This window comes from Colobus angolensis, unplaced genomic scaffold, assembly GCF_000951035.1.
Source record: "Colobus angolensis palliatus isolate OR3802 unplaced genomic scaffold, Cang.pa_1.0 Scaffold431, whole genome shotgun sequence".
Taxonomy (NCBI): domain Eukaryota; kingdom Metazoa; phylum Chordata; class Mammalia; order Primates; family Cercopithecidae; genus Colobus; species Colobus angolensis.
Window position 1 is genome coordinate 1,801,991 of NW_012117722.1, and position 19,153 is coordinate 1,821,143.

The 19,153-nt window shown below is 39.4% G+C and overlaps 1 protein-coding gene and 1 pseudogene across 2 annotated transcripts in view; both read right to left on the reverse strand.

The window, feature by feature from the left end:
* SMAP1 (small ArfGAP 1) overlaps window positions 1-19,153 on the reverse strand; it is a 197,196-nt gene that overhangs the window by 153,291 nt on the left and 24,752 nt on the right. Inside the window, exon 1 of one of the 2 annotated variants that reach the window (XM_011957034.1) lies at window positions 6,966-7,137. The exons of the other annotated variant lie outside the window; for it this stretch is intronic. Within the exon in view, the coding sequence (XP_011812424.1) occupies window positions 6,966-7,002 (37 nt within the window). The 5' untranslated portion in view covers window positions 7,003-7,137. Of the gene's footprint in view, window positions 1-6,965; window positions 7,138-19,153 lie in introns of those variants that run through there. 2 annotated transcript variants of the gene reach the window in all.
* The window catches only part of LOC105522517, a 15,045-nt pseudogene continuing 7,658 nt past the window's right edge, over window positions 11,767-19,153 (reverse strand).

Here is a 19,153-nt window from a genome sequence, read left to right on the forward strand (position 1 = left end):
ACTTCATTTTTTTGTTTCTCTTGTATATAAAACAAAAACCAGAGCAATAAACCCCAACAATAAATGTTTCTCTAAAAAAATCAAAATTGGATCCACCAACTTCATTGTCAAAAATCCTGATATATCACGAGGCCAAAATACGAACAGAATGATGAAGTTTGGTACCTCTCTTTCCCTTTTGGTGTTTCTAATTATCCCATTATCCAAAACTTTCTTCTCTTCCTAACCACCAAGTGCTGTCATTCTGCCCCATTCAAGCCTTCATTTCTTGGTAGAAATGCCAAACTGTCATACTTTACACAATCATAATGGACTCTGAGTTCATGAAGAAGTTACCCACTAAAGGCAGTGTAACAGCTCTTCTACAAAGAACAACCTGGGTTTGCTTTATCAATCAGACACTTATGGCTATGGAACTGTAGACAAATTTTATAGGCTTCTCTAAAACCTCAGTTTCCACACTAAAAAAATATGGAAAGTTGATCTATACCTTGTAGGGTCAGGGCATTTGAAATTAAAGGGCGTGAAATACATAAGTACCTGGCACAAAGTAAGAACGCTATACCTGTCACTCGCCTCCCTTTTACTGACAAGGTCATCCTGCCACTCCTTAAACATTTTAAGGAACAGAATGTTTCCTACTTGCTGTCTACTCCAACTATGTGCAGTTATATTTGTTAGAAAATTCTCTCTTAAACTGGCAAGAAAATGCCAAGAGTTCAATGAAAAGATCATAATGGCCCCGGCGTGGCGGCTCACACCTATAATCCCAACAGTTTGGGAGGCCGAGGCAGAGGGATCACCTGAGGTCAGGAGTTTGAGATCAGTCTGGCCAACACGATGAAACCCCACCTCTACTAAAATTACAAAAAAATCAGCTGGGCATTGTGGCAGGAGCCTGTAATCCCAGCTACTTGGGAAGCTGAGGCAGGAGAATCGCTTGAACCCAGGAGGTGGAAGTTGCAGTGACCCAAGATCATACCACTTCACTCCAGTCTGGGCAACAGAGCAAGACTCTGCCTAAAAAAAAAGAAAAGAAAAAAAATCATAATGAACTGAAATAGTTGGGAGAAAATTTCATTCAAAAAACATTTCATAAATGCAGTATAACTTTGAACTGGGCCTGGAAAGATGGATGAGATTTGGAGGACGGGAAAAGACTCCGAAGCTTAATTGTTCATTCACTCATTCATTGACTCACTGTCATCAAAAATGTAGCTAATGCTTACTGTGTGCCAAGAACTTTCTAGGTATTGGGTATCCTGAGGGAAATAAAACAGATGAGAGTCTGCCATCATGAACTACACATCGCAAGAGAGCAAGACAGAGACAAGTTAGATGTTGGTCTTTGGATGCCTGCCTGTTCAATTAATAGCACCTTTCAGCTTGAAGTAGAAAAATTAACTAAAACAATCAATGTCTCTGTATATTAGAACTGTTGCTTAAAAGTCTTGATATAAGGAGAAGCAGAAACTGATAGCTAAAATGATACTCTGAATTAGCTGCAGAGTCTAACTACTTTCTTGTCTTTCAAGCTCACAAATAATGGATATGGTTGACTAATCCCACTTAATGTCTTTGATATCACTAACAATGAAAATTGCCATATCAAGATTTTTAACAAATACAATTGTGGAACATATTAGCCTTGTTGGCATTTTAGCAGGAAGAATAAACTCAAAGACTAAGGCAAATTCTGTACCAGTTTGACAACAGCAAACTATAATTACGTAAACAGATGTTTTCACCATTCTATGAAATGGAATGAGGTGTTATTTGAAACACGGACAATTTAAATAACTTGCTGCAGAATATAACCAAACGTTTTGACTTGAAAAAAATCTGTAATATTAGCAGTCAGCAAAGTAACATCAAATTTACATATGAAGAGCACAGCACATCACAGGAGATTTCCTCTCTAAGTTGATTCAGACTTCAGAGAATAAGGAAGAGTAATGGATTAACTTGTTTTGTATCATTCACTTAGCAGTATCAAGCTTTCACTGCAACAGAAGAGTACTAGTAACATCAATAGTTTTCATTTTCTCCTGTATTTTGTTAGTAGCTCTAAAAATTACATGAGGACAGATGTTATAAATAAATTTAAATATAACTGTTCTCTTCAATGAGCCCAGGAAAAATTAAGTTTCAATAAAAATAAACAAGGGGTTTAAAAGTAATTTTCTTTTCATACCTTTTTTCTACTAAAATACTATATTGAGTTCTGTTTTCTAACCAAAATATGAGGGAACATACATTGAAATTTGCCCAATCGACTAAAGCAACTTTAAATCCAAACAAAATATATATAACACCTTCCTGAAAAACCTGGAAATCAAGATATGGAAAACAAACTAGATGAGAGCCTTACAATGAACTCAGCTTACTGTCCAGGGAAAGTGTCCAGGCCATGGCAAAGGGAAGATAAATCCAGGGGCAGCCCAGTGGCCTCCCTAACTCCAGGAAATGGATCTGGCAGTTCACAAAGACTAAGGGGGTTGAATTTCACAAGGCAGCATACAAGAGGAGAGAGATGCACAGAGAGAAAACTCCTTAAATATGCAAAAGGTCATCACTTGAGTATTCAATTCAGTACTGATTGGCGCACATGTGTGAGGAAACTACAGAAGGCAGGGAAAATCCCACCCAAAACAATTAGAGGAAACTAACTTGAAAACTTTATTATTAATGGATCATCAGATGTGGTATTCATAAGAATTTTTGCCTCACTAATGGAAAAATTAATTCTATAAAGTCCTGTAGTCTCACCTAGTAAAGCTTAAAAGCAAGATCCAAAAAAGTCAGGCTATTTCCAAGTAACTTAACTGCATCCAAGAAAAAAGATGATAAATATTTATAAAAATACAAAAATATCAGGAACCGATAAACAAAATTCACCATATCTAGCATTCAATTGAAAAAGGCTGGCTGAGCACGGTGGCTCACACCTGTAATCCCAGCACTTTCAGAGGCCAAGTCAGGCGGATCACTTGAGGTCAGTTCAAGACCAGTCTGGCCAACATACAAACCCTGTTTCTACTAAAAATACAAAACTTAGTTGAGCATGGTGGCAGGCATCTGTAATCCCAGCTCCCTGGGAGGCTGAAGCAGGAGAATCACTTGAGCCTAGGAGGCAGAGGTTGCAGTGAGCCAAGATCGTGTCACTGAACTCCAGCCTGGGTGACAGAGGGTGACTCTGTCTCCAAAAAAAAAAAACAGTCATGAAAAAAGGAAAACATAATCTATAAAAAGGAGGAAAGTCAATCAATTGAAAGAAACCCTCAAATTACACTGATGATTGAATTAGCAGGCAAGGCACAAAATCCATTATCATTGACTTCTATATGTTCAAGAGGCTATAAGAAAGACTATACATGTGGCCAGGCACAGTGGCTCATGCGTGTAATCCCAGTACTTTGGGAGGCCAAAGCAGGTGAACTGCTTGCACTCAGGATTTCGAGACCAGCCTGAGCAACAGGGCCGAGACTCTGTCTCTATAACAAATACAAAAGTTAACCAGGTGTGGTGGTGTGCACCTGTAGTCCCAGTTATTCAGGAGGCTGAGGTGGGAGGATGGCTTGAGCCTGGGAGGTTGCAGTGAGCTGAGATCACACCACTCAACTCCAGCCTGGGCGATAGAGCCAGACTCTGTCTCAAAAAAGAAAAAAGAAGAAGAAGAAGAAAGAAAAGTTAAACACGTGAAGAGGCATGGAGTGCATGTGTGTGTGGACACAAAACACCCAAATCAAACTTCTATAAGATGCAAACTATAACGACTGGGATAAGAACTACACTGGACAGAATTAAGAGATGAGACAATCAAGAAGAAAAAACTGTTAAAAGAATGTGAAGACAAAGCAACAGCAACTATCTAAAATGAAAAAAAGAATAAACAGACGCCCCCCCAACCGGAAAAAAAAAAAAAAAAGCATATAACTGAGCTGTGCAGCAATTTCAGCAACCTAATTAACTTTTACTTGGAATCCCCAAATTAAGGGGGGGGGTGGCAAAAAAAGTAAAATAATTGCAGAATTTTTTCCAAATACATTGAAAACTATAAACCCATAGAACCAAGAACCTCAAAGGAACCCCAAAGGCGGGTGAATCACTTGAGGCTAGGAGTTTGAGACCAGCCTGGCCAACGTGGTGAAACTTCGTCTCTACCAAAAACACCACTCCCTCCAATCCCAGGTGGCACAGCTCACAAAAAAGAAACATGAGGAAAGCTACCAAAAGACAATTCATAATCAAACTGATTAAAACTAAGGATAAACAGAAAAAAATCTTAAAAGAAGCTGGGGGAAAAGGCATTACGGACAAAGGAACAATGATGACAGATTTCTCACGAAATCAATGGAAACTCACAAACAGCAAAACATCTTAAAAGTACTGAAAGTAAAATACTGTCAACCTAGAACTTTTTGCCATACTAAAATATATTTTGAAAACAAAGGTGAAATAAAGGTCAGGAAAGTAATCAATGAAGTAGGAGGAGGCAGAGCAAGAAGACCAAACAGAACCAATAATCATCTCCCCTGCAGGAACACCAAATTGAACAACTATCCACACAAGAAATCACCTTCATAAGAACTAAAGTATCTGGTTTTAATATCATATTGAGAAAAGGGGCACTGGTTAGGAAAGACAGTTTTGAATTGCCTATACCACCTGCCTCAACCCCCTGGGCAGCAGCTGTATGGCACGGGGAGAGAATCTGTGTGCTTGGGGAAGGGAGAGGACAGTGATTGTGGGACTCTGCATTGAAACTCAGTCCTGTCAGTCATGGTGGGAAGCAACACAGGGCAGAAATCAGCTGGAGGCCAAGGAAGGAACTATTATACCAGCCCTAACCAGAGGAAAATCATCCATCCCAGCAGTAAGAACTTGAGTTCTGGCTAGGCCCACCAGTGCATGCTAAAGCACTCTGGGGTCCTAAATAAACTTGAAAGGCAGTCTTGGCCACAAGGACTGCAATTCCTAGGCAAGTCCTGGTGTTGTGCTGAGCTTGGAGCCAATGGACTTGGGATGCACGTGACCTAGAAACACACCAGATCAGGCATGGTGGCTCACGCCTGTGATCCAGAGCCGGGTGGATCACTTGAGCTCAGGAGTTCAAGACCAGCCTGGGCAACATGGCAAACCCTGTCTCTACCAAAAACACAAAAAAATTAGCCAGGCATGATGGTGTATGCCTGTAGTCCCAGCTACTAGGGAGGCTGAGGTAGGAGGATTGCTTGAGCCTAGGAGGTGGAGGATGCAGTGAGCTGAGACACCAGCTGGGGCAGCCAAGGGACTGCTTGCGTCACCACTCCCCCAATCCCAGGTGCACAGCTCACAGCTCTAGGAGAGACTCCTTCCTTCTGCGTGAGGAGAGAAGAGGGGAGGGTAAAGAGGACTTCGTCTTGCAACTTGGATACCAACTTATCCTCAAGAGAATGGAGCACCAGGCAGAGTCCTGAGGCCCCCATTCCAGGACCTAGCTCCCCGATGACAATTCTAGACACACCCTGGGCCAGAAGGGAACCCACTGCCTTGAAGGGAAGGACACAGATCTGGCAGGATCCCTTACCTGCTGACTAAAGAGCCCTTGGGTCTTGAATAAATACCAGCAGGTAATACTTGCTGGTACTTGCTAGTAGCCAGGTAGAACTTGCTGCAGGCCTTGGGTAAGACCCAGTGCCATGCAGACTTCAAGCATGACCCACCATGTTCACAGGTGTGGTGGCTATGGGGATAGACTCCTTCTCTATTAGGTCATTCTTGTGTTACTATAAATAAATACCTGAGGCTGGGTAATTTACAAAGAAAAGAGGTTTAGGCCAGGTGCCGTGGCTCACGCGTGTAATCCCAGCAATTTGGGAGGCAAAGGTAGGTGGATCACTTGAGGCCAGGTGTTTGAGCCAGCCTAGCCAATATGGTGAAACTCAGTCTCTACTAAAAACACAAAAATTAGCCAGGCATGGTGGTACATACCTGTAATCACAGCTACTCTGGAGGCTGAGGCACAAGAATTGCTTGAACCTGGGAGGTGCAAGTTGCAGTGAACCGAGATCACGCCACTGGCACTCCAGCCTGGGTGACAGTGAGACTGTCTCAAAAAAGAAAAGAGGTTTGATTGGTTCCCTGTTCTGCAGGCTGTACAATTATGGCACCAGCATGTGCTTGGCTTCTGGGGAAGTCTCAGGGAGCTTTTACTCATGATAGAAGGTGAAGCAGGTGCTTGCAGGCCGTATGGCAAGAGAAGGAGCAAGGGGCAGAGGGAGGTGCCACACACTTTTAAATAATCATATCTCATGAGAACTCACTTACTATCTCAAAAACAGCACGAAGCTACGAGGAATCCATTCCTGTGACCCACAAACCTCCCACCAGGCCCCACCTCCAACACTGGGGATTACAACGTCTCAACCTGAGACTTGGGTGTGACAAATATCCAAACCATATCACCTTCTGCTTGAGGAAAGGAAAGGGAATAATAAAGGGTGACTTTGTCTTACAGCTTGGTTGCCAGCTAAGTCACAGTGGGGTGAAGCACCAAACAGGCTCGTAGGATCCCAGATTCCAGGCCTTGGCTCCTGGATGGCATTTCTGGGCCCACCCTGGACCAAAGAGGAGCCCAGTGCCCTGAAGGGAGAGACCCAGGCCTGGCAACATTTGCTACAAACTCACTGAAGAGCCCTCAGGCCTTAAATGAATATCAGCAGTGGCGAGGCAGCACTCACCACAGGCCTTGGGCGGTAGTGGTCACGAGGAAAGACTCCTACTTGAAGAAAGGAGAGGAAGAACGGAAAGAACTTTGTCTTGCAGCTTGGATGTCAGCTCAGCCACAGCAGAACAGAGCACTAAGCAGATTCCTAAGCTTCCTGACCCCAGGCCCTGGTTCTCAGACATTTCTGGACCCACCTTGGGCCAGTGGGGAGCTCGCTGTCCTGAAGGGAGGATACAAGCCAGGCTGGATTCACTACCTGCTGACTGAAGAGCTCTTGGGCCTTGAGTGAACATCAGTGGTAGCCAGGCAGTGGTCGCCACAGGTCCTGGGTGAGACTCAGTGCTATGCTGATTTCCAGTCTAATCCAGCACAGTCCCAGTGGTGGTGGTCACATGGGTACTTGTTTCATCCCTCCCTCAGCCACAGGAGATTGCACAGAGAGAGAAACTCCATTTGTTTGGAGGAAAGTAAGGTAAAAAAAACAAGAGTCTCTGCCTGGTAATCCAGGGGATTCTCTCAGATCTCACCTAAACCACCAAAGCAGTACCTCTACTGGTCTGCAAGAGTCTGTGTTCCCCCTAATGCAGATGCAGCTGTAGTGAACAAAGACTTAGATCAGGACACTCAATTCCTTTGTATAGCTGGACAACCTTCCCAAGAAGGATGAGGACAAACAAGCCTAGACAGCAAAGACCACAATAAATACCTAACTCTTCAATGCCCAGACATCAACAAACATCCACAAGCATCAAGACCATCCAAGAAAACATGACCTGCCCAAATGAACTAAATAAGGCACAAATGATCAATCCCAGAGTGTCAGAGATATGTGACCTTCCAGGCAGAGAATTCTAAACAGCTGTTTTGACGCAGCTCAACAAAATTCAACATAACACTGAGAAGGAATTCAGAATTCTATCAGATCAATTTAACAAGAGATTGAAATAACTTAAAAATCAAGCAGAAATTCTGAACCTGAAAAATTCAACTGACATACTGAAGAATGCATCAGTCTCTCAACAGAATTAATCAAGCAGAATAATTCGTAAGCTTGAAGCAGGCTATTTCAAAATACAGTCAGAAGAGACAAAAGAATAAAAGGATAAAAAAGAACGAAGCATGCCTACGAAATCTAGAAAACAGTCCTAAAATGGCAAATCTAATAGTCAGTGGCCTAACAAGGAGGTAAAGAGAGAGGGTAGAAGGCTGATTCAAAGGGATAATAACAGATAATTTTCTAAACCTAGACAAAAATACCACAATTCAAAAGCACAGAGAGGTTACAGATTTAACCAAAATCAGACTACCTCAAGACATTTAATTACCAAATTCCTGAATGTCAAAGACAAAGGATCTTAAATGAAGATAAAAGAAACAAATAACATACAAAGGAGCTCTAATACATCTGGCAGCAGATGTCTCAGAGGAAACCCTACAGGCCAGAAGAAAGTTTAAAGTGCTGGAGGAAAAAACTTTTATCCTGGAATAGTATATCAAGGGAAAATATCCTTCAAGTGAAGGAGAAATAAAGACATTGCCAGGCAAACAAAAGCTAAGAGATTTCATCAACACCAGACATGTCCTATAAGAAATGCTGAAGGAAGTTCTTCAAAATGAAAGAAAAGGATGTTAACAAGCAATAAGAAATCATCTTAAAGTAAAAAGCTCACTGGTAATAGTAAGCACATAAAAAACACACAGAATATTGCAGCACTGTAATTGTGGTGTATAAACTGCTCATATCTTTAGCAGAAAGGTCAAGAGAGAAACCTATCAAAAAATTACTACATCTTTTCAATACACAGACAATGCAATAAGATAGAAATAACCAAAAGTTTAAAAGTGGAGGGGATGAACTTAGAGTGTAGAGGTTTTATTGTTTTCTCTTTGCTTGTTTTTGTAATTAATATTAAGTCGTCATCAGTGTAAAATAATGGATTATGTTATTTGCAAGCCTTACGGTAACATCAAGCCAAAAAAACCTACACAAGATACATAAAAAATAAAAAGCAATGAATTAAAACATACCACCAGAGAAAATCATCTTCACGAAAAGACAAGAAGCTCCCGGGCGTGGTGGCTCACGCCTGTAATCCCAGCACTTGGGGAGGTCGAGGCAGGCAAATCACAAGGTCAGGAGTTCGAGACCAGCCTGGCCAACATGGTGAAACCCCCGTCTCTACTAAAAATACAAAAAACTTAGCTGGGCATGGTGGCGGGCACCTGTAATCCCAGCTACTCAACAGGCTGACACAGGAGAATTGCTTGAACCCAGGAGGCAGAGGTTGCAGTGAGCCGAGATCACGCCACTGCACTCCAGCCCCAGCAACAGTGTGAAACTCTGTCTCAAATGGGGAAAAAAAAAAAAAAAGGAAAAAAAGAAGAGAAGACCACAAAACAACCAGAAAACAAACAACAAAATGGCAGTATTAAGTCCTTACATATCAATAACATTGAATGTAAATGAATTAAACTCTCCAATCAAAAGACAAACAGTGGCTAAATGGATAAAAAAGCAACATCCAATGATCTATTGCCTACAAGAAACACACTTCACCTATAATAACACACAAAGACTGAAAATAAAGGGAGGGAAGAAGATAGCGCATGCAAACAGAAATCAAAAAAGAGCAGGAGTAGCTTACATGGGACAAAACAGATTTCAAGAGAAAAACTACAGAGATAAAGGTCATTTTATAATGATAAAGGGGTCAACTCAGCAAGATGATATAACAATTGTAAATATATATGCACCCAACACTGTAAAACCCAAATGTATAAAGCAAATATTATTAGAGCTAAAGACAAAGATAAAACCCAAGTTAACAGCTGGAGATTTCAACACCCCACTTTCAGCATTAGACAGATCATCCAGACAGAAAATTAACAAAGAAACATTGGACTTAATCTGAACTATAGACCAAAATGAACCTAACAGATATCTGCAAAACATTTCATCCAACAGCTGCAGAATACACATTCTTCTCCTCAGCACACGGATCATTTTCAAGGACAGACTATATGCTGAGTCACAAAACAACTCTTAAAATTCAAAAAAATTGAATTCACATCAAATATCTTCTCTGACCACGACAGAATAAAACTAGAAATCGGTAACAGGAAGAATTATGTATACTATACAAACATGGAAATTAAATAGTATTCTCCTAAACAGCCAAGGGATCAATGTAGAAATTTAAAAGGAAATTTTAAATGTCTTGAAACAAATAAACATAAAAACACAACACACAAAAACCTGTAGGATAAGGCAAAAGCAATACTAAGAGAAAAGTTTATAGTAATAAGCGCCTACATTACAAAAGCAGAAGACTTCAAATAAATAACATAATGATGCAGCTTTAAACACTAGCAAAGCAAAGGCAAACCAAGCCCAAAATTAGGAGAAAAGAAACAATAAAGATCGGAGCAGAAATAAATGAAATTGAAATAAAAAATACAAAAGATCAATGAAACAAAATGCTGTTTTTTTTTGAAAAGCTAAGCAAAAGCCAAAGAAAGAAGACACAAATAAATAAAATCAGAGATGAAAAAGGAGACATTACAACCAATACTGCAGAAATTCAAACAATCATTAGAGATTACTATGAGAAACTATATGCCAATAAATTGGAAAAGCTAGATTAAATGGATAATTTCCTAGACACAAACAATCTACCAAAATTAAACCACAAAGAAATCCAAAATCTAAATAGACCAATAACAAGAAATGAGATTGAAGCTGTAATACAAAGTATCCCAGCAAAGAAAAGTCCAGGACCCAATGGCTTCACTGCTGAATTCTATCAAACATTTAAAGAAGAACTAATACCAATCCTACTCGAACTATTCTGACAAATAGAGGAGGAGGGAATACTTCCAAACTCATTCTACAAGGCTAGTATCACCCTGATACCAAAACCAGACAGACACATCAAAGAAAAGGAAGTCAATATCCTGATGAACACTGATGTAAAATTCCTCAACAAAATACTAGCAAACCAAATTAAACAACATATTAAAAAGATCATTCATCATGATCAAGTGGGATTTATCCCAAGGATGCAATGATAGTTCAACATATGCAAAGTAACCAATGTGACACATCATATCAACAGACCGAAGGACAAAAACCACATAATCATTTCAACTGATACAGAAAAAGATTCTGATAAAATTCAACATCCCTTTATGATAGAAATCCCAAAAAACAAAGTATGGAAGGAACATATCTCAACACAATAAAAGCCATATATGACACACCCCCAGCTAGTATCACACTGAATGGGGAAAAACTGAAAGCCTTTCCTCAAAGACCTGGAACAAGACAAGGATGCCCACTATCACTACTGTTATTCAACATAACAGTCAAACAATGTCTAGCTAGAGCAATCAGACAAGAGAAAGAAAGGGCATCCAATTTGGAATGGAAAAAGTCAAAGTATCCTTGTCTGTAGGTAATATGATCTTATATTTGGAAAAAATTAGACTCTACCAAAAAAACTATTGGAATAAACAAATTCAGTAAGGTTGTAGGATACACAATCAATATACAAAAATCAGTAGCATTTCTACTTGTCAAGAGCAAACAATGAGAAGAAGCAATCAAGAAGGTAATTCCATTACAATAGCTACAAATACAGTAAGATAAATAAACTTAAAGAAATGAAAGATCTCCAGAGTGAATAGAATAAAACATTGATGCAAGAAATTGAAAAAGACACACAAAAAAACTGAAATATATTCCATGTTTATGGATTGAAAGATTCAACATTGGATTTTTGTTGTTTTGTTTAAAGTATACCTTTGATCCTAAGATAAACCAAGCAGTTAAATAATTTCAAAAAGTAAACAACAGACATTATCCTCAAGTTATCAAGGCGTCTACAAGGTACCTTTACCCCCAAACCCTATATAGTATACAGTTACACAGGTGAGAACCAAATTCAGGTTTCCAACAAAAATTATAAAATGTTATTCAGCAAAAGCTGCAATTCTCTACAGCAGCTCGTGAGATTACTCTGGATTCCTCTGCAATGGCTGTCAAGACTGTGAGCCTCTCACATTCTACTTGGCTAACAGGCTAGGTCCAGGGAAGTGAGAGCCAACAGTCACTCAACACTTCATTGTGTCACTTCATATATACTATTATGTCTCCTTGCTTTTCAACAATTTCTTCTAGGTTTCAAATAGTTCTGAATCCAGTCTCCAAGGTAATACCGCTGGGTTACGTATAGATTTTTCCCTCTTCAAGTACATCAGGATATGGTTTAGCTTTATTAAATTTCCAGATTTTCACTGTGTAAATGAGCAGATACATCAGAAAACAGATCAGCTCCAGAGCCAGGATCGCCAGAAGGAGATCAATATATAATCTGATCTGCTGGGTTCCAGGAAGGAATTGCTGCAACACAGTATGAAGATAATTATTGTTGCCAGTGGAGTGTATCATTAATGCAAATTCTTTGAGATGCCTTATACATCAGTAGATCAAGTTATAGCCTCGATTTCTGACTTTGCTGTGGTGATATTGGATGTACCATTCAAGACGTAAATGGAATATCCACCACAAGATAACTTTCCCAAGGATTACAACCATTTGAATTTTAAGAGGGTTGGTGTAGTATCCTAGGCACCTGTCTTCATTTAGATTAGGGTAAGAACAAACCACATCTGTTAAAAACGCTAAAAGTAACACAATATGAATAAACAAGAGAAGACTTTCTATGACGACTGTAGGAAAAAGAATCAGGGTCTAAAATGAGCTTCTGGTGAGTAATGTTAAGAGAAGCTGGGTATCCAGAAGTGGGTCATCTTCAATACTTTGAGTGATATCCAAGAAACCCTTTAAATTTTTAACCAATTTTGCTTTAAATGTATGAGTCTGAAATCAACCTCCAGGTCTCACAGTTTTTCATTTTCTCAACCCCTCCATCCTTCCCCCAATGTCATTTTCCAAAGCTGGAGGCAAAAGCTTTAGCCAACCTGGCCTCTCCACCTGTCAGAATTGATATTGTTAAAATGTCCATACTACCCAAAGCAATCTACAGATTCAATGCAATCCCTATTAAAACACAGTGATGGCCAGGCAAGGTGGTTCATGCCTGTAATCCCAGCACTTTGGGAGGCCGACGTGGGTGGATCATGAGATCAAGAGATGGAGATCATCCTGGCCAACATGGTGAAACTCCACCTTTACTAAAAATACAAAAATTAGCTGGCTGTAATGGCACACACCTGTAGTCCTAGCTACTCAGGAGACTGAGGCAGGAGAATCGCTTGAACCTGGAAGGCAGAGGTTGCAATGAGCGGATATTGCACCACTGCACTCCAGCCTGGCGACAGACCAAGACTCTGTCTTAAAAAAAAAAAAAAAAGACATTCTTCACAGAAATCCTAAAATTTACATGAAACCACAAAAGACCCAGAATAGCCCAGGCAACCCAAAGCAAAAAGAACAAAACTGGAGGAATCACATTACCTGACCTCAAATTATACTACAGATCTTCTAAAACGGCCTACCAAAACAAAAACAAATCATAGTACAGAGCTATAGTAACCAAAACAGCATGGTACTGGTATAAAAACAGACATATAGGCTGGGCGCAGTGGCTCACGCCTGTAATCCCAGCACTTGGGAGGCAGACGCAGGTGCACTATGAAGTCAGGAGATCAAGATCATCCTGGCTAACACGGTGAAACCCCATCTCTACTAAAAACACAAAAAATTAGCCAGGTGTGGTAGTGGGCACCTGTAGTCCCAGCTACTCAGGAGGCTGAGGCAGGAGAATGGCATGAACCCGGGAGGCAGAGATTGCTGTGAGCCGAGATCACGCCACTGCCCTTCAGCCTGGGCAACAGAGCGAGACTCCGTCTCAAAAAAAAAAGAAAGAAAATAGACACATGGACAAATGGAATCAAATAGAAAACCCAGAAATAAATCCATACATCTACAGTGAACTCATTTTTGACAAAGTGGCCCAGAACATACATTGGGTAAAGAGCAGTCTCTCCAACAAATGGTACTGGGAAAACTGGATATGCATATGCAGAAGAATAAAACTAGACCCGTATCTCTCACCGTATACAAAATTCAAGTCAAAATAGATTAAAGGCTTAAATCTAAGACCTCAAACTATGAAACTACTAAAAGAAAACATTGGGGAAACTCTGCCCAGGCAAAAATTTCTTGAGTAGTACCCCATGAACACAGGCAACCAAAGCAAAAATGGACAAATGGGATCACATCAAGTTATAAAGCTTTGGCACAAAAAAGGAAACAATCAACAAAGTAAAGAGACAACCCATAAAATGAGATAAGATATTTACAAACTCTCCATCTGACAAGGGATTAATAACCAGAATATATAATGAGCTCAAACAACTCCATAGGAAAAAATATAATAACCTGATTTTAAAATGGGCAAAAGATCTAATCAGACATTTCTCCAAAGAAATCATACAGATGGCAAACAGGTATATGAAAAGGTGCTCAACATCACTGATTATCAGAGAAATGTAAATTAAAACTACAATGAGATATCATCTCACTCCAGTTAAAATGGTTTTTATGCAAAAGACAGAAAATAACAAACGCCAGCATGGATGTGGAGAAGAGGGAACCCTTGGACACTATTGGTGGGAATGCAAATTAGTGCAACCACTATGAAGAACATTATGGAGATTCCTCAAAAAAAATAAAAATAGACCTACCATATGATCCAGCAATCTCACCGCTAGGTATATACCCAAAAGAAAGGAAATAATTATACTGAAGAGATACCTGCATGGCCATGTTTATTGTGGTGCTATTCACAACAGCCAACATTTGGAAGCTACCTAAGTGTCCATCAACAGGGGAACGCATAAAGACAATGTGGTACATATACACAATGGAGTACTATATTCAGCAATAAAAACGAATGAGGTCCTGTCATCTGCAACAACATGGATGGAACTAGAGGACGTTATATTAAGTGAAATAAGCCAGGCATAGAAAGACAAACTTCCCACATTCTCACTCTTATGGGAGCTAAAAATTAAAACAATTGAACTCACGGAGACAGAGAGTAGAATGATGATTACTAGAAACTGGGAAGAGGTTGGCGCAGAGGGCCACAGAATTGAGATGGTTAATGGGTACAAATATACAGTTAGAATGAATAAGATCTAGTATTTGATAACACAACAGGGTGATTACAGTCAACAATAATTTATCACACATTTTAAAATAACTAATAGTAAAATCAGAATGTTTGTGACATAAAGAAATGATAAATGTTTGAGGTGATGGAAACCTCATTTACCCTGATGTGATTATTATACTTTGTATGCCCATATCAAAATATCCCATGTACCCCATAAGTACACCCACCTACTAATATATGTACCCATACAAACTAAAAAATCAGTGAAGTAGAAAACCAAAAGGCAACAAAAAAGTCAATGAAAATAAAAACTGATTATTTGAAAAACATCAATAAAATCGGTAAATCTCTAGCCAGGCTGAAGAGGAAAGAGAGAAAATACAAACTACCAATATCAGCAAACAGAGATGCAACATTACTACAGATTCTACAGATATCATAATAAGGGAATATTATAAACAACTTTATGCTATAAGTGCACCAACTCCTTGAAAGACACAAATGAGCTCTCTCCAGAAGGAAAAGATAACCTGAATGGCCTAATATCTATTAAATAAACTGAATCTGTTCAGCAACAAACAAACAAAAACTCAAGGCCCAGATAGCTTTACTGGGGAAATCTACCAAACAATTAAGGAATAGTGTCAGTTCTATACAAACTCCTCCAGAAATTGAGGGGAAAAAAACAGTGGGGAAGAGGGGAATGGGGAGGAGGCGAATACTACCTAATTCATTTTGTGAGCCTAAAATTATTCTGATACCAAACAGACAAAGATATCACAAGAAATGAAACCTACAGTTTAATACCCTTCATGAAAATATGTAAAATTATAGCAAATCAAATTCAAATACATATATAAAAGGGTAATACATCATGACCAAGTGTAGTTTCTCCCAGGAATGCAAAGTTTAATGTGTGAAAAACAATGCAGTTTAATATATTAAAGAATTTAAAAAAAGACTGGGTGCAGTGGCTCACGCCTGTAATCCCAGCACTTTGGGAGGCCAAGGCGAGCAGATCACCTGAGGTCGGGAGTTCGAGAACAGCCTGACCAACATGGACAAATCCCATCTCTACCAAAAACACAAAATTAGCTGGCCGTGGTGGTACATGCCGGTAATCACAGCTACTCAGGAGGCTGAGGCAGGAGAATCGCTTGAACCCAGGAGGCGGAGGTTGCAGTGAGCCGAGATCACACCATTGCATTCCAGCCTGGGCAACACGAGCGAAACTGTGTCTCAAAAAACAAACAAAAAATAATAATTCAAAAACTATATGATCATCTCGAAAGATGCAAAAAAGCATTTGATAAAATTCAATATACATTTCTGATGAAAATTCTCAGCAAACTAGCAACAAAGGAAATTTTCTCAACTTGATAAAAGGTATCTGTAAGACTTTTACATACAAGATAAAGTCTGAACCCTTTCTCCCTTAGTATCAGGAACAAGACAAGCAAGTCCACTTTCACCACTTCTATTTTACTAGATTCTAGTCAGTGCAATAAAACAAGCAAAAGGAAATAAAAGGTATTCACATTGGAAAAAAAAGCAAAAATTGCCTTTATTCGAGGATAGTAACTGTCTGGGTAGAAGATCTAATAGAATCCACGAAAAAAGCGATGAAAACAAATAAGGGAGGTTAACTAAGTTGCAAGATGTAAGTGTGCAGCAACCTATGGTATTTCTATATACCGGTAATAATCAGAAATTAAAATTTTAAAAACATCTTTTACAACAGCATTAAAAAATAAAATCTTATGGAAACATCTAACAAAAAATAAGCAAGGCCCATACACTGAAAACTATAAAATACTGCCAAGCAAAATTAAGTAAGATCTAAATAATTGGAAAGATACATTTTGTTCAGATTGGAAGACTCTATATTAATAAAGACATCAATTATCTCTCAAATGGATCTACAGACTCAAAGTATTCCCCATTGAAATCTAAGATTATTTGTAGAAACTGACAAAGCGATTCTAAAATTCATATGAAAATTCAAGAAACCTAGAAGAGCCATAACAATTTTGAAAAAAATAACAAAGTTGGAAGACTTACACTACCCTACTTCCAGACTTATTAAGAAGCTACAGTAATAAAGACAGTACAATACTGGCATAAAGGCAGACAAACAGGTCAATGGAACATAATAAATTTCAGAAGTGCTCCCTCCTGGACATATATGGTCAATTAACTTTTTTACAAAGGTACAAAAGGAGAAAGACTAATATTTTCAAGAAATGGTTCTCAGGCCGGGCACAGTGGCTCACACCTGTAATTCCAGCACTTTGGGATGCCAAGGCAGGTGGATCACCTGAGGTCAGAGTTCAAGACCAGCCTGGCCAACATAGTGAAACCCCATCTCTACTAAAAATACAAAAATTAGCCAGGCGTGGTGGCGCACGCCTGTAATTCCAGCTACTCAGGAGGCTGAGGCACGACATGAGAATCACTTGAACCAGATTGGGAGGCAGAGTATGCAGTGAGCCAAGATCGCACCACTGCACTCCAGCCTGGGTGATAGAGTAAGACTCTGTTTAAAAAAAAAAAAAAAAATTGTTCTCAAAGGATCAAATATATCCATATGCAAAAAAAAAGAAAAAACACTTTGATCCATTCCTTGTATCATATATAAAATGCAACTCAAAATTGATCATGGACTTGAATATAAAACATATCTCTGTAAAACTTTTAGGAAACAACATAGGAGAAAATCTTCAGGATCTAGGGTTAGGCAAATTGTACTCAGACTTGCTAAAAACACAGTACATTAAAAAAATTAATAAATTGAACCTCTTCAAAATTTACTTTTCTTCTATGAAAGACCATGTGAAGAGGATGTAAAGATAAGCTACAAAGTAGGAAAAAGTATTTGCACATATCTGACAAAGGACTAGTATCTAGAATATATAAAGCACTTTCAAAACTCAACAGTAAAAAAAAAATCTATTTAGAAAATGAAACATGAACAGACATTTCACTGAAGAAGATATACAGAGGGAAAACTGCCACATGAAAAGATGTTCAACACCATAAACCACTAGGAGAATCCAAATGGAAACCATTATCACTATTACAACACATCTAACATAATGACTAAAATAAAAAACAGTCACAACACCAAATGCTGGCAAAGATATGGAGAAACTAAATGGCTTACATCATTATTAGATATATAAAATGGTACAACCACTTTGGAAAAGTTTGGCACTTTTTTTATGGATCTCAGCATGCAATCGCCATACAACCCAGCAAACTGCACTACTGGGCACTTATCAGAGAAATAAAAACATATCCACACAAAAATCTATACAGCTTTATTTTTAATAGTAAACAACTACAAACAGTTCAGAGGTCCTTCAACAGGTGAATGGATAAACAAACTATGGTACAAACATATCACAAAATTCTATTTAATAAAAAGAAAAGAACTATTAACAGACGCAACAACTTGGATGTGTCTTGAAGGAACTACACCGAGTAAGACCAATCCCAGAAGGTTGCATATTACGTGATTCTATTTATATAACATTTTGAAATGGCAAAATTTTGGAAGTGAAAAAAAGATTCATGGATGCTATGGGTTAGGAATGGATGAGTGGGGTGGGACAGAGAAAAATGTGTGTGGTTTCAACAGGGCAACACAAGAGATTCTTGTGGTATATAACTGTTCCATATCTTGACTATGGTAGCAGATATATGTATTTTCACTTGTGATAAAATTGTATAAAAATACACACACACACACACACACACACACACATTATCGTATAAGCAAAACTGTAGAAGTCACAGTAAGATTGGTGGGTTGGGAGGGCGGAGCAAGATGGCCAAATAGAAACAGCTCTAGTGTCCAACTCCCGGCGCCAGCGACACAGAAGACCGGTGATTTCTGCATTTTCAACTGAGGTACTGGGGTCATCTCACTGGGGAGTGCCGGACAATGAGTGCTGGTCGGCTGCTGCAGCCCGACCAGCGAGAGCTGAAGCAGGGCAAGGCATCGCCTCACCTGGGAAGCGCAAGGGGGAAGGGAATCCCTTTTCCTACCAGGCGAACTGAGACACACAACACCTGGAAAATTGGGTAATTCCCACCCCAATACTGCACTTTAAGCAAACAGCACACCAGGAGATTATACCCACACCTGGCCGGGAGAGTCCCACGGCCATGGAGCCTCCCTCATTGCTCGCACAGCAGTCTGAGATCTAACCGAAACGGCAGCAGCGAGGCTGGGGGCGGGGCGCCCACCATTGCTGAGGCTTAAGTAGGTAAACAAAGCCGCTGGGAAGCTCGAACT